This window comes from Triticum aestivum, chromosome 5B (assembly GCF_018294505.1).
Source record: "Triticum aestivum cultivar Chinese Spring chromosome 5B, IWGSC CS RefSeq v2.1, whole genome shotgun sequence".
Taxonomy (NCBI): Eukaryota; Viridiplantae; Streptophyta; class Magnoliopsida; order Poales; family Poaceae; genus Triticum; species Triticum aestivum.
In genome coordinates this window covers 145,827,426-145,843,306 of record NC_057807.1, presented here as the reverse complement: position 1 = coordinate 145,843,306, position 15,881 = coordinate 145,827,426, and the positions used below count along the sequence as shown (strand labels likewise).

The following is a 15,881-nucleotide window of genomic DNA, read 5'->3' as shown; positions in this document are numbered from 1 at the left end:
AACGCCGGCAAACAAGGACTGGAGGGACACAGATCGGTGTTGTCGTAGCCTTAGCTATCGGGACGTCGACAAGCCAGGTAAGCTGGAGGGACGTAGCTACACGGTCGCCGAGGCCGGGGCTGCCCAGCAGGACGCCGACAACGCGAGACAACGGAGAGACACGGGCCTGAGGCCGCCGAGGCCGGAACAGCACCAGCAATGATCCACCACGAGGAGCCCCGTATCTGCCACACCACAGAAGCATCACTGCCTCCACGCGAGAGCTGTCACCATGGCTTGAGGGAAGGGAGGGCCGCCGGAGACGAGGGGGGCCTGCCTGCAAGGAAGGCGGGCCGCGAACGCTGCCGCCTCCACACGCAGGTCCCACGCCCCGCCCATGGCCGCCGGCACAACTAGCAGGGTGGGTCGCGCAACCGGGGGGAAGGGGGGAGGCTACAAGGGGCGCCCATGGCAACGGCCAGGAGCGCCGGATCCGCCGCCCGCAAGTCCATGCAGCCGCCGGAGGACACCCGAAAGGCACCAGATGGAATCTCGGGGGCGCGGGGATGCGGGGCCGGGAGGGCAAGGCGCGCGGGCAAGTTGGGGCGGCCAAAGGTGGTGGGCGAGGCTGGCCGGAGCCACGCGAGGCAGGCCGTTGGAGGACCGAAGCCGGCATCAGCGGGCCAGCAGGCGGCAGCCATCGTGGGGGCGACGTGCTTGTCCTTAAAAAAAAGACTCCCTTTTATGAGGTGGGCCCTCTTCTCTCAGAGTATTTTGCGTAGTTTCTTAGAGATACTTGTCTCATGTGCCAGATGCTACAAGTCATGATTGAGGTCATGAGGTGCGATAGGAACTAGGACCAACATGGAGGGAAGGATGTGTGCAGCAACGTCAAAGCACGCAGACACTAGAGTAGAGTCATGAGCTTCCGTTTCGAAAAAAAAATAGAGTAGAGTCATGAGCTTGGATTGGGGAGGTGTAGACGCTAATAAAATAAAGGCGCCTTATGAATCCTCAAGGTACTGCCATTCGGACACCTCCCTATATGAGAACATGTTATTCGAGTCATTAACTGGTATGTACAGTCAATTTGTCTAACAAGCCGAATTATCCATTGTCAGGCCGAATTTTTAGCTAGGCCAATTAACTGCTAGGCATTTTCCAACCCAAAAACTGGCCCCTTCGTACCTGCTTTTCAATGTGTAGGTTTATGGCCTTCCAGATCTGCTGCAGCATCATCAGAACATCAATCCAACAATTTTGTTTGTTGCTTGCACATTTAGACACTTAGTACATTACATGCTGCTAAATAGCCTAGGACATACATGTATGACCCTAGTTAACCTTTCATAAATGGGTTACCGATAAATTCAGTTAAATGACCGATTCACCGATTAATCTCTACTCAACACCCAACCGATATGGTACCAGTTACCGATATTCTAAGTGTCATCACAGAGAAAGAAAAAAAATATTAACTTGCATATTTGAAGTTTTATATAATTTTAAAGTTTCAACTTGCACCATTTTGTTTCTAGTTTAGACTAGGTTCTTAGTAACAGGAGGTAAACACGACTGCACAAGATTTAAATCTCTACATAACATCATCAGGGGCAAGTTTGCTACAGGGTACATATGATATTGCCTCCCAAACACATGGATAATAAATCTCTGATCATGATAGTCTTGTTTTTAGCTCGATATTAAGCCATCCCACCACTAGTAGCCGTCCTGATAATCTGAAACAAGGCTGCAAAGAACCAAATGTGCAGGGAGTCAGATTTCCTATTGTTTATTTAGATCATTAGCTTCTCATCTTACTAAAGAAAGGCACGATGCTGAAAAGGAAAATCAGGTGCAGTTTCCATTTCCCTTGGTAATATATGCTCAAAAGTTATATAAAAATCAGATAATCAGAAAGCACCCCAAAATACATAGTGAAATATGTTGAAGATACTATTACTGCTTTGCTTTTTCCTACACGGCATGGGTTGCAATGAGATCCTGAGACAGAATCTCTACAACCTGGGATAGAAGGTGTAACTTTAGGAGCTCTTAGGAGGTGTTTGGTTCCAGACTGGTAACGTCAACATAAATGTAATGGGTTTACACCGTTACTGTAAACGGTATGGGTAAAAATCAGAATCTGTTTGGTTATCAGATCAGATGTAAAGGTAAGAGGGAAAGCTGGGAAGAAAACTGGAACCCGTCAGCCATGGCGCAGGGAAGAAAACATGAACCCATCGGCCATGGCGCAGGGGAAAAGCACGGCTGGGAAAAAGGAGAACTAAGGCCACCGTCCGCCCGCTGCTGCTGGCATATCTCCGCAACTGCATGCTCAAGTGGGGTAGATCGAGACCTTGGAAACCAGGGCCGGCGGCAACTCGGTGGATGTTTGGGTGGGGACTGGAGGAAGAGATCTGCAACTTGGAGATCAGGGGCTAAAACTGCGCTGGGATCCATTTACATGGGATCTGTTTACAGAGAAAGAAAATCAAACACAAGTAACGGCAAGAGGTTGCATCGTAATCAGATACGGGACAAAAAACTGCGAACCAAACACCTCCTAAGTGTCAAGGGCAAAAGTAAGAGCAAACTCAATGCTTCAACGATAAACCAAAATACATGTTATTTCACCTCTGCCTGGGGTGCACAGAATCGAACAGCAGTAAGTTTCTCATGACAGCGGGACTGCTGTCATATCGAGATTTAACATTCCAGGTTTGGTGAGGCCAATCGAATCAAGTACTCAAGGGGCTTGACCTCCTCCTGAGTCTAAGTGTAACAGTCGCAGTGGATCCTAAAGCGGTTGCTCATCAGAGCAGATGTGGTGGCGAAACTTGATTTCGAGTTGGGCTCGTAATTTTGTCGACGATAAGAAATGAACAAAGGAGTTGGGCTCATTGTTTCGTTGAGGATAAAAAATGAACAAAGCAGTTGGGCTCGTTATTTCGTCGAGGATAAAAATGAACAAAGGAGGGTAATGATATCCATACTCTCAAGGCATTGGCTATTGGTGCAGCCAAGGCGTGGAGGACCAGCAAGGCACGGAACAGGAGCCGGAGCATTTGAAAGCGTCAAATGGATAGGCCTGCGAGTAGCGGGTGTGTGTGGGCCGTTGGGCTTTGTAATGGGCTTGCGATATATAAGCAAGCGGGTGCGTCAGCTACAGGCATCAAGTTTGAAATGAAAACATTTTGAACCTCTCATTCTACCCTTATCGTCTTCTAGCTCTGCCCCGGTCCCCTTCTCTGCTCCTCTCTACCTCTGTTCGCCGCCGTCGATCACCGTCCGACCCTAGGTCGTGATAGTCTTGTATCAGAGCCCTGTCCATGACTCGCCGCCGCGCCGCGAATTTTTTTCCCCGATTCGTACCCAGCAAATCCGAGGCGACGGTAGCGGATCACCTTAGGGTTTGATCTGCGTAATCCCTGACCTAAGGTGGGTTGATTTGGGGGAAATCCGCGACCACGACGACATCCAAGCCCAGTCCGCAGTCGCGCTTCCTCACGGACGAGATGGAGGCGTTCCTGGAATGGATGCTGAAGGAGTTCGCCGAGCTGCGCGCCGCACAAAACAAATTGGACGTCGTCAACGGGATCTGCGCTCAGCTCGAGGCCCTCGACGCCAAGCTGACGCAGCAGTCCACGCGTCTGGACCAGGTACAAGTCAAGGTGGATCTCTCGTGTGACACACTGGGCAGGTGCAGCAGGGTCAAGCTCACACCACACACATGCACAAGCAGCACGGCACGGCTGAGGCTTCGTCTCCAACTGCGCTTGAAGTGTTAGATGGCATCCTTGGGGCAGGACCGAGGTTTACCAGGCGTCCCCCACCGCGTCCTGTTTAGGTACCTGACACCCTGCTTGTTCATCCGCAACCTGTACTGCCTGTCGGTGATGAGAGCACGGGCAAAAGGCAATGAACGCCGAAAATGGATTTTCCAAGGTTTGATGGCACTGATGTAAGGATCTGGTTGGATAAGTGTGAGGCGTTTTTCAGATTGTATAGCATTCCCGACAGTTTCAAGGTCACTTCTGCATCTCTGTATTTGTCTGATAACACAGCTCATTGGTATCAGGCGTTTAAACAGACGAGGGGATTCCACACCTGGGAACAGTTCTGCTCTGCAATTTTGTTGGAATTTGATGTGAATGTATACAGGCAGAAAATGAAAGAGTTGATAGAGTATAAACAACAGTTTCTGTAGTTGGTGTATAAAGTTAGGCTATATGAACCTACACTCAGTGAGACCTTTCTGGTGACCAGGTTTGTCATGGGTCTCAAGGACGAGCTCAGATCAGTGGTGGAGTTTCAGATACCTTATACTGTTCAAGTGGCAGCGCATGGCAGCGCAGTATGCATCTGTCAAGGAAGGTTTGCTGCTACAACAGAAAAACAGCAAACCAAGTTATCCCAAGGCTACTTATGGCAAGGCAGACACACGCTCTGGGTTAGCGGCAGGGGAGCTGTGGAAAGCGAAACAACTGAAGGAATACCGTCGGGCAAATGGTCTGTGTTACAAATGCGGAGAGAAGTTTGTACCGGGACATATATGTAACCAACCAATGGCAGGAGGTGCACAGTTAAAAGCTGCTGAAATGATTGACCCACATGAGATCATATCTGATGCTGTCTTGGATGCACTGGTAGCAGGAGGACCAGAAGAGTCTGCCCCTATTTCAGCTACTGCTCTGTCTGGGGCATCACATCCTAAGACAATCCAACTGAGAGCTCTAGTAGGAAACAAAGTGGTGTTGATACTAGTGGACTCAGGCAGCACTCACACTTTTGTGGACCAGTCACTGTTGGACAAAATTTCTGTCACTGCAGAGAAGTTAGTTCAACCAATGCCGGTTAAGGTGGCCAATGGGAATATAGTCACTTGTACTGAAGTTGTTCCTCAGTTAACCTGGTGGATTCAGGGACACAGTTTTTGTAGTTCCATGCAGGTGTTACCACTAGGAGGCCATGATATTATTTTAGGAATGGACTGGCTGGAGCAATGGGGTGTTATGAAATGTCATTGGGCTGATAAATGGATTCAATTTCAGTATAAGGGTCGGCCGATCAAGTTGCATGGTGTATTGCCAGTGAAACAAGATCACCTTGAGGAGGTATCTGCAGAACAACTGCTGAAGTGGGAAAAAGGGAATGATGTGTGGGCTATTGCCTTGCTAAACCGTATAGTTATGGCACCTGTCACTGAAGTTCCCTGAAGTTCCCCCTGCTGTACAGCAAGTGCTGGATAGAAACAAGTAAGTGTTTCAGGAACCTCACTCTTTACCTCCTCACAGAGCTTTTGACCACACCATTAATCTGATGCAGTTCCTGTAAATTGCAGACCTTACAAATATTCACCATTACAGAAAGATGAAATAGAAAGACAGGTGAAAGAGATGTTAAATGCTGGTTTGATCACACCTAGTATGAGGTCCATTTGCTGCTCCTGTGTTACTTGTGAAAAAGAAGGATGGCACATGGAGGTTCTGTGTAGATTACAGAAGACTGAATGTTGTGACTGTCAAAAACAAGTTTCCTATGCCAGTTATTGATGAGATACTGGATGAGTTAGGAGGTAGTAAATGGTTCTCTAAATTGGACCTTAAGGCTGGCTATCATCAAATTCGAACGAAAGAAAAAGATGAGTTCAAAACACATCATGGATAGTTTCAGTTTAGAGTGATGCCCTTTGGGTTAGCTACTACTCCAGGAACTTTTCAATGTGTTATGAATCTCATGTTTGCAGGGCCAAACAGAAAATATGTGCTGGTATTTATGGATGACATACTAGTGTTTAGTCTCACACTGGAGGATCATTTGGAACATCTCCAATCTGTGTTTGATATACTCAAAGAGAACCAGTTGTTTGTCAAGGAGTCTAAATGTGTTTTTGCTCAGAACTCTTTGGAATATTTGGGACATATCATTTCTGATCAAGGAGTAGCTACAGATCCTGCCAAGACTGAGGCAATGTTACAATGGCCTGTACCTACCAATGTCACTGAATTAAGGTTTTTTTTGGGACTGACAGGGTACTACAGGAAGTTTGTGAGGAATTATGGCTTGTTGGCAAAACCTCTCACTGCTCTTCTGAAGAAACAAGCATTTGTTTGGTCTGATGCAGCCCAACAGGCCTTTCAATTGCTCAAGGAGGCCATGATCAGCACACCAGTTTTAGCTCTGCATAACTTTGACAAAACTTTCACGGTTGAGACAGATGCCTGCAACACTAGAGTGGGTGCTGTGTTATCTCAGGAAGGACACCCTGTTGCTTTCTACAGTGCTTTGGGTATTACTAACCAGAAGAAATCCATCTATGAGAAGGAATTTCTGGCAATCATGATGGCAATTGACAGATGGAGATCTTATCTATCTAGAGCTCCATTTGTGATCAAAACTGACCATCAAAGCTTGTGCCACTTGGGAGATCAAAATTTGACTTCAGATTTGCAGAGGGAAGCTATGACTAAACTAGTGGGATTACAGTTCTCTATACAGTACAGAAAAGGGGTGGAAAATACAGCAGCTGATGCGTTATCTAGGGTCGCCCATCTGTTTTCTGTGTAAAATGTCTCTACCAGTAAGCCTGTCTGGGTGCAGGAGATACTCAACTCTTACTCTATGGATCCTTCTGCCAATACAATGCTTCAAAAGCTAGCAGTGGATCCAGATTCTTGTCCTGGCTTTCAGTTACACGATGGTTTGCTCAAACAGGATCATAAAATATGGGTAGGTGCTAACACTGGTCTCCAGACCAAGTTAATCCAAGCTTTCCACTCTAACCCTTTAGGTGGACATTCTGGCATTCTACCAACATATCACCATGTCACAGGGTGAAGCAATTGTTCAGTTGGCAAGGGATGAAAGCTGCAGTGGAAAATTTTGTCAAACAGTGTGCCACTTGTCAGCAGGCAAAACATGAACTGTGCAAAAAACCAGGTATGCTGCAGCCTCTGCCTGTGCCTGACAGCTCTGTTTTCAAGGCGTCCCTAAGGCAGGCGACGCTTAGGCGTCAGGGCGCCCTGCGAGGGCAAGGCGTCCACCTCGCCTTAGGTGGGTGTCTAAGGCGTCCGCCTTAAGCTATAAGGCGTCCGAGGCGTCTGCCTAGGCGTCCGAGGCGTTGCCTTAGTCCATTTTGGACGCCTTAGCTTGCCAGGCAGGCAGGGGAGCTGTTTTAGGCGGGAAACTGGAATCATGTTGGCGCCAACAAGTAAGAGGGGAGAAAGAGAGAGAGAGAAACAGCCCCCAATCCACACACTCCTCCCCCTCCTTCTCTTCAGCGGCTCCTCTCCAGCAGATCTGGTTCCTCCTCTCCAGCAGCTCCTCCCCCTCATCTCCAACGGTTCCTCCTCTCCAGCAGCTCCTCCTCTTCCTCCTGTCCAGCAGCTCCTCCTCTTCCTCCTGTCCAGCAGCTCCTCCTCATCCTCCTGTCCAGCAGCTCCTCCTCTGCAGTACAGCAACAACAAGCAAGAGCAACAGTAAGGTATACCTCCCTCTCCCTTCTCCCACACCCTCCTCTGCTCTCTTTCTTCTTTGCTGGACTGTTTTGTGCTAGCTGGTTGGTGGTTGCTCACTTGTCTCTTATAGTGGTTAGTGCCTTAGTGGCCAGGCATATGTTAGTGATTAGTTTAATGATAGTGGGGTTAGTGCCTTAGTGGATGCTCCTTGGTTGAATAAAATAATGCATGATGTTGGCCTGTTGGGTGGATTAGAATAAAGGCTAGTTGAATACTGATGCATGATGTGTTGTGCTCAACAATGGATTAGTTTAATGACTAGTTGAATGCTGATTAGTTTAATGGCTAGTTGATTGTCGCTGTTTGCTACATCTGCATGAGTAGAGTAGTTTAGTTGCTGCCACAACAGCCTTTTCATATGCCATGGCAGCCCTTTTATCAGTTATGCTAATATTCCTTTGTGTTTGGTTGTTTGCTGCAGGTAGTAGAAGTGTAGCACCATGGATGGAAATGCAGCAGCTGATGGGGGTGAGCCCACCTACGATCCAATGAAAGATCCAACAAGGAAGCCACACGGTCAAATGATCCGGGATGGAACTATGGATATTGGTCTGAGCCTCCAAATCGGGATCTTGTTGTGTGCGCTCTTTGTGGCAAGATAACTTCTGGTTGTGAGAGGAATTGGAGCACGTTTGAATTTGTAAGTCAACTAGTAAAGCAGTATTTGTGTTTGTTCAATGATGATTTCAGCAAGTTATTTACTTATTTCACTTGTTGTTTCTACTTTGTAGATCCATACAAAGAAAAGGAACAGATTACAATGGAAAAGGTTGAATGATCTTGTCTTTGTTTCATACAACCGGAAGAATATGCAACGGTTTCAAAAGAGGCGTGAGAAGGTGGGCGAGAATAGCTTTGAGGCTTTGGTCATTGAGGATTTTGATTGGGGCAATGAGTGGGTGGACCCATCACTATCACAACCTCAAGGTGCTCGAGGTTGTCCTGAAGACAATCAAGACATTACATGGGAGGATGTTGATGTGGCTATTGGTGCATCTTCAAACCTTCGAGGCCGCAATCTGCATAGGACAGCAACTACACTTCGTAGGGGCCAGACAAATGTCCGTCTGCACTACGCACGCAAGAGACCTACTACAACACGACCTATAATTCCTGAAGAAGATGAGGTAGAGGAGGACTTGGAGCAAGAGCAACACTCAAGTATGCCCAATGCGGAGGGGGAGGATTCAGACTACGTTGAGGATGATGATGATGTGAGCAATGACGATCAAGAGCCAACTAATGTTGACCAAGATGGTGAAGACAACACCAATGCCAATGAGTTTGATGATGATGACTTTTGATTGAGACTTTGAGAGTGGAGAGACATGAGAGAGCTGAGCTGGCCACCTTTATCCCTTTTGCTATGCTGGAATTATCTATTATTCTGTTTGTCTTATGTGGAATTATCTATTATTCTGTTTGTCTTATGTGGACCATTGCAGATTGCAGCTATGTTTTTAAAGCGTCCCTAAGGCGACGCCTAGGCGACGCCTAGGCGTCGAAGCGCTCCCCCTCCGCTTTGGAAAATCGACCGCTTTGGGCGCCTAGGCGTCCAAAGCGCCCGCCTAGGCGTCGCCTAGGCGCCAAAGCGCCCCCCCTCCCTAAGGCGGTAAGGCGTCGCCTTAAAAACATAGGATTGCAGTTGCACTCATACTTGCTATCTTTCTTTCCACTTTTGTTTGCTGCCTCACTTTTATTTCTATTTTTTGTGGAATGTGCACTGGTAAGTGATACATTATTCTAACATATTTGTTCATGACTTCATGTTGATGCATTATTCTGTTGGGGAGAAAAGCAAGTGCAAAGAGGATGGGGGCTCTACAACAATCAGTTGCAAGGTGTGTATGGCTGTATGCCTAGTTGCTTAATGCCTACCAAATTCTACTTAATTCTGTTGCTTACAAGTCTCTAAGGCGTCGCCTCGCCTTATGCCTCAGCGCTTAGGCAGTGAGGCGCCCCCCCAGCGCCTCGCCTCGCCTTACCGCCTTAAAAACATAGCCTGACAGTCCCTGGCAAGCGATTAGTATGGATTTCATCGAAGGATTGCCCAAGTCAGAAGGATACAGTGTCATCCTTGTGGTGGTAGATCATTTTACTAAGGTGAACCATTTCCTGCCTTTAAAACATCCATTCACAGCTGCTGCTTCCGTGGCCAAAGTGTTCTTGAACAACATTGTCAAGTTACACGGCCTCCCTCTTGCTATAGTGTCCGACAGAGATAAGATTTTCACTAGTTCCTTTTGGAAAGAGCTCTTTAGAGTTTGGGGTACAGAGTTACAAATGAGTACAGCCTATCACCCTCAAACAGACGACCAAACGGAACAAGTAAATCAATACCTGGAGATGTACCTTCGCTGTGCAGTTCATGACTCTCCAACAAAATGGGCAACTTGGCTACCGCAAGCTGAATTCTGGTACAACTCCACATATCATTCCTCTCTGGGGTGTACTCCCTACCAAGCTCTGTATGGTCATGTTCCAAATATGGGTCAGTTATTGGGGCATCCTATTTCTCTCAATCAGGATGTTAACTCCTAGCTGGCCACTCACACTGAACACACGGCTGCTCTCAAAGATCATCTGACAAGGGCCCAATGCAAGTACAAACACTTTGCTGATAAGCACTCTGAACGGGTGTTTGCACCTGGGGAAATGGTATATTTGAGACTGCAGCCATATGCTCAATCAACTGTGGTCAATCGTCCATGTCACAAGTTAGCACTCAAATACTTCGGGCCATACAAAATTCTGGACAAAGTTGGCAATGCAGCGTACAGTTTGGATCTGCCAAGAGGGAGTTAGGTGCACCCGGTCTTCCATGTATCCCAGTTGAAGGGACATGTAGCGGATCACACTCCGGTGTTTACCACCTTGGCAGTGCCTGTGGACTTATCTGTTCCCGGGGTAATACCTGAAGAAATCCTTGATCGGCGTCTAGTCCAGAAGGGCAATGCAGCACATTTACAGGTTCTGGTGAAATGGGTGACAATTCCAGCTTCTTCAGCGACCTGGAAGATTATGAGGTGCTCAAGACACGGTACCCGAGCGCACCAGCTTGGGGGCAAGCTGGTTCTTCAGGGGAAGGTACTGTAAGTGGTGAGGCGCTGGCGATCGGTGCAGCCAAGGCGTGGAGGACTAGCAAGGCACGGAACAGGAGCGGGAACATTTGAAAGCGTCAAATGGATAGGCCTGTGAGTAGCGGGTGTGTGTGGGCCGTCGGGCTTTGTAATGGGCTTACGATATATAAGCAAGAGGGTGCGTCAGCTATAGGCATCAAGTGTGAAATGAAAACATTCTGAACCTCTCATTCTACCCTTATCGTCTTCTAGCTCTGCCCCGGTCCCCTTCTCTGCTCCTCTCTACCTCTGTTCGCCGCAGCCGATCACCGTCCGACCCTAGGTCGTGACATCTTCAAGCTGAAGCCGGAGCTTCATAACCTCAACCAAGCTAGACCATAACCAAATTAGAGCCTAGTTACAACCAACCCTTTATCAGATAAGCGAATTAGGCCACTAATGGGGACCCTTTTAAAAGACTTAGAAAGACTAATTAGTCCTCCCTTATGAACACACCAACCATAGGTAGGTGGAGAACTCACTTGGAAAGCTTCTTGATGTCTTGAGCGAATACAGATTGTCCATTATAGAGCTACAAATGCTGAGGGTCATGACTTTGCCAGCCTAGAGATGGAAACAACTGATCCCAGGTAGGTCCAACAGGATAGTCATTCCCCTTCTTGAATCATTTGAAGTTTCACTGCAGACTTTTCTCTGAATTCATTTGCATTTCACTTTTCAGGCCGTCCCTCTGCATCCCGAACTCCAAAATGAGCAAGTCAGAGACTAACTCTATAAAGGACAGCCTGGGATGAATGGTGTATTTTTGCAGCTCTAAAAACAAATAAGGGAACTTCAAGAAATCAGGGGGAGTTGTTGACTGAGTGGAGATGACAAGAGGGCTGCATGACTTAAGTGGCAGCAGAGGTTTACTGAATGCCAGAAAGCATCGTGGAATAAGTGGACAAGCAAGCAGTTTCTACCAGCTTGAACTGCTCATAGCTGAGAGCGGATATCTTCTCTGGAGGTTTTGCTAATATAGTACACCACAGCTTAGCTACAGCAACTGTGTCACTCACTGGAGGACTGGAGGTTGACAACCCCGACCTAGATTGGCAGTAGGGCAGAGAACACTGGGCTAGTGTGCTGACTGGTCCCTTTTGCCACTATAGAGATGTTTCGAGCAATGGTATGTCTACCAGAACCAATCGCAGGGTTAATATGGATGGAGGAAGAAAAGGTTCACTGAATAGGGTGTAACTCTTTTAAAGAGCCAGCATGTCGTCCATGCTCAACTGTCAGAACTCACAAAGTTAACTCATTATTTACAGTAGCTATAGAGACATACTCCCTCCGTTTCTAAATATAAGTCTTTGTAGAGATTCCACTATGGACCACATACGGATGTATATAGATGCATTTTAGAGTGTAGATTCACTCATTTTGCTCCGTATGTAGCCCATGATGAAATCTCTACAAAGACTTATATTTAGGAACGGAGGGAGTAGAATATGGTAGATTTGTGCACAAAGAAAAGACGCAGCATAAGGATACCTAAAAGGATCAAACAGAAGGGAGATTAGAAAAGGTTACGTAAGAAGCTCACATGATCCTATGACCACAAAGATGAAGAATCCAAGCACGATAGGTCCAACAGGATAGTCATTCCCCTTCTTCACAGTAGTTTCAGGCACTGAGCCCCTCTTTGTGATGTTCTTCTGAAACTTCGCACTCTTCCTGTCAGCAAGACGCCTTAAGTAGTCTGCGAAGGAAATGAAACCAATTTATAGTATACAGAACATAACAAAATGCCATGGACAAAGATAGCACAAACGAATTTAAATCCCTCAGATAAGATATCTATTTTATTCTTCGATAACACAATATAGACAAACAAAATATTTGGTTACCAAAAATATATATTCTCATGCAGTTAGCATTCATCAGTTAAGACAAGGATCGCACCTAAATCACGTGAAAATTAAATTTTCCTCACGTCCATGATAAATATTAATAATGGTATCAATTACTTAATCGGTATTTTGGAATTGTTCTGCCGAAAATGATGATTCGTAAATCATAACACATCATAGAATTTATGGTTCTCTCTAACTTAACTATTCGATTTTCACCATATCGGTTGAAAACTATTATTACCACAAATTAGCATCATTGGCTTGGCCAGCCTGACCAACTAACTCCACTTTTGTCGATAGCCTTTTATGCTTGCTTCTTTCAAAAAACGTATTCATTCACAAGTAAAAAGCAAAACAAGCATCAGAAGGGGGGGAAGCTACTTATTGTGGATTTTTGCTGAACTCGTAACGCAACTAGAATAGTTAAGTCTCTTTTGGACAAGCAGACCAAGCATATAGAATTGGTTTACTGGCTTGCTTGAAGAGCTTTACTTGCACCCCTAGTTACACAGAAGTGCAAGCACAGAAGCGGATGATCGGACCTTTACCAAAAAAAAGGGCAACCTGGTGCATGTAGCTCCCGCTTGCGCAGGGTCCAGGGAAGGGTCCGACCACTTTGGGTCTATAGTACGCAGCCTTTCCCTACATTTCTGTAAGAGGCTGTTTCCAGGACTTGAACCCATGACCTCATGGTCACAAGGCAGCAGCTTTACCACTGCGCCAAGGCTCCCCTTCATCGGACCTTTACCAACATAATCAAAAAAGTATTCTATACTGGGGTCTGTGCTCCAACCGACCTTAAAATGCTCATAAACAACTCTTCCCCTAAATCAAACGGTGGTAGCTCAACAGCAAGTAAAGCCCTAACAGAGGTAGTAGATGGTAGTTACCAAAGCAGGGCATCAATTAGCAAGATCAATTTATTGCAGATTCGCAACGGCAGCACAGCATGAGACATTCAGAAAGCAATGAGCTGTAGACTCAAGGCAAAAGCATCAAGAGCCACGAAGTACCCAGGCATGTCCAAGAACAAGAGTTAACAAACACGATGTTTAGCATTTAAAAGGTTGATGAACCATTATCCTTCAGACTGGCAAAGATTCATATTCAACAGGTTGCATAGGCATTGGTACTAACAAAAAAAGTCTTATTAAACAACCTGAAAAATAACCCCAGCTTCTATTTCGCTTCCTAACAGTAAGCAACAAAGCCAATAAAAAATAACTCAATCCTTACAATGAGCATATTTCGTAAAATACATGTTATAATTGTAGTACTGAAATGCTGAAGCTAAAAATCCATAATGCTTATCTCTTGAGCTTAATGGTCAATATAACAGGACTCGATACTGGACTAGTTTTTCAATAGACTACATACAGAAGCGGGAGTTCTGAGAAAGCACTTGCAGAAGACTGGCTGATGAGAAAGCAATATACTCGGAAAAAAGATGGTCAATAGTACTGCCTCCGTTCCTAAATATAAGTCCTTTTAGAAATTTCAATATGAACTACATACGGATGTGTATAGACGTATTTTAGAGTGTAGATTCACTTATTTTGCTCCGTATGTAGTCCATATTGGAATCTCTAAAAAGACTTATATTTAGGAACTGGGGGAGTATGTGTTAGATCGCCATTTATTTTTCAGTCTTTGTACGGTTCAAATTTCAAAATCATCAGCATCGTTGGGTCCAAAGGAGAAAAAAAGGAGATTGGTGGGTGAAGAAAATAATCTTAAGAGTTATTTCAGTGGGCATTTAGTTAGAACGCACATGTTCTCTTCACCATACATTCCAATGGACTAGGCAACATTCATGCCAACGTATCAATGTCCAGCTTTGCAAGAAAACAGATTGTACAGGTGCTAGTGCACTAACCAGGGCTAAAATCTGTGCGTTAAAAATAGTAAACCATCTACAGATCCACCATAATTTTAGGATTATTGATTCATATCTGCGCCGAAAACTAACCTGAAGTATAAAAATCTATGATCTTTATCCAAGGTAAATATGCCCTAACCGAAACTCGCAGATCATCACAGCACAGAGCCACGCGGATCGACCACCGAAAACCGCAGCCAAAAAAATTCCCAAATCAACGCCCTACTGATGCCCCGTCCCGGAAGCCAGATTTCGGTAGGTTCGATCGAAACACCCCCACCCCGCATCGCCCAGTATCAATCGAAATCGATTGCTTATGCATGCATATCATGTACCACAAGGGGAATATGAGAACCCGGCGCAAATCCTCAAGGCGCGAGCAGAATGAGGTAATCGCACAGACCGCTGCGCGGAGAAGACAGAGATCTTTGATCCCCTTACCATCCTTGCTTGGCGGGGCAGGGGAGCTCGCCGGAGACGTTGTAGGCAGCGGACGGCGTCCGCGGAGTCGGGGCAGGTGCCGGAGGAGAAATGGGAGATGCCGGATGCGGGATCAGGGGCGAAAGACGGGAGGTTTGTAAAAATATCCTCTCAAGACCCGAAGATTTCCTTTCTGGGCCTGCTGGAGTGACCTGCCGGCCCAATTTACCGGCTGACGGCTTCAGTTTCTGTTTCCGGATATCTCTAGAATAGTCCGTCGGTTATTTTTCGCTGGTTTTATTTCGCCTCATCATTTTCGTTGGTTTTATTTCGTTGGTTTTATTTCGTCTCCCTTCTTCCTGCCTTTTCGCTTCACCACCCACATAAACCCATCAGATTAGTTACCATATAAAAAATAAATCGCAATCAATCAAGTATTGATGATCAGATTAGTTACCATATAAAAAATAAATCGCAATCAATCAAGTATTAATGGGATATTTCCTTATATTGATGTGATTTTCCCTTTCTTATCATCAATCATCTCTACTGCCTAAAAAAATGCGTAGCTTTCCTTTTCCTGCCAACCGACCGCGTCCCGTCTCCCTACATCCGCCCTCGTTGCTCTGCCTCCCGCACGAAAAAAACCTCTCGTTTGACCTCCCCCAAACCCCGCACGATGGAAAAACCCAGCCGCCTGCTTCCCCTCCTCTCGACCGCTCCATACGTCCAGATCGCGGCCCCATCCCCATCCTCCTCTCACGTCACGACGGTCGATGGACTGCCGCCACCACCCTCCTACTCTCTCGCCGCCGCCATCCTCCCGCTCGCTCGCCGCCGCCGTCGCCACCAATCCCGACGAAGGCGCCGTTGCTGCTATGTCGCCTCCTTTCCCCATCCAAGCCTGACCATGGCAACGGCGCCCTCTCATGTGTCCCGCGGTGAGGTTTGGGGAGGCGTGTGACGCCCGGATAATTAAGCTACAGTAATCTCCTGCTAATGATGCCACGTCATCATATTACTGTTGCTTTTCCTCACTTGATCCAAATCACTATTCAAAGTCAAAGTTTCAATTGTCAAACATGAATACTAAAATGTTCGCAATGTA

At 46.4% G+C, this 15,881-nt stretch overlaps 1 protein-coding gene across 1 annotated transcript; it reads right to left on the bottom strand.

Moving 5' to 3' along the window:
• Positions 1-1,442: 1,442 nt before the first annotated feature.
• On the bottom strand, positions 1,443-15,671 carry LOC123114707 (uncharacterized). The gene is made up of 4 exons (XM_044536140.1): positions 15,501-15,671; positions 14,795-14,906; positions 12,165-12,320; positions 1,443-1,729 (listed from the first exon to the last, which is right to left on the bottom strand). Exons 1-4 carry the CDS (start codon positions 15,669-15,671, stop codon positions 1,683-1,685), a joined length of 486 nt encoding a protein of 161 aa, XP_044392075.1. The 3' UTR covers positions 1,443-1,682.
• Between the last annotated feature and the right edge of the window lie 210 nt (positions 15,672-15,881).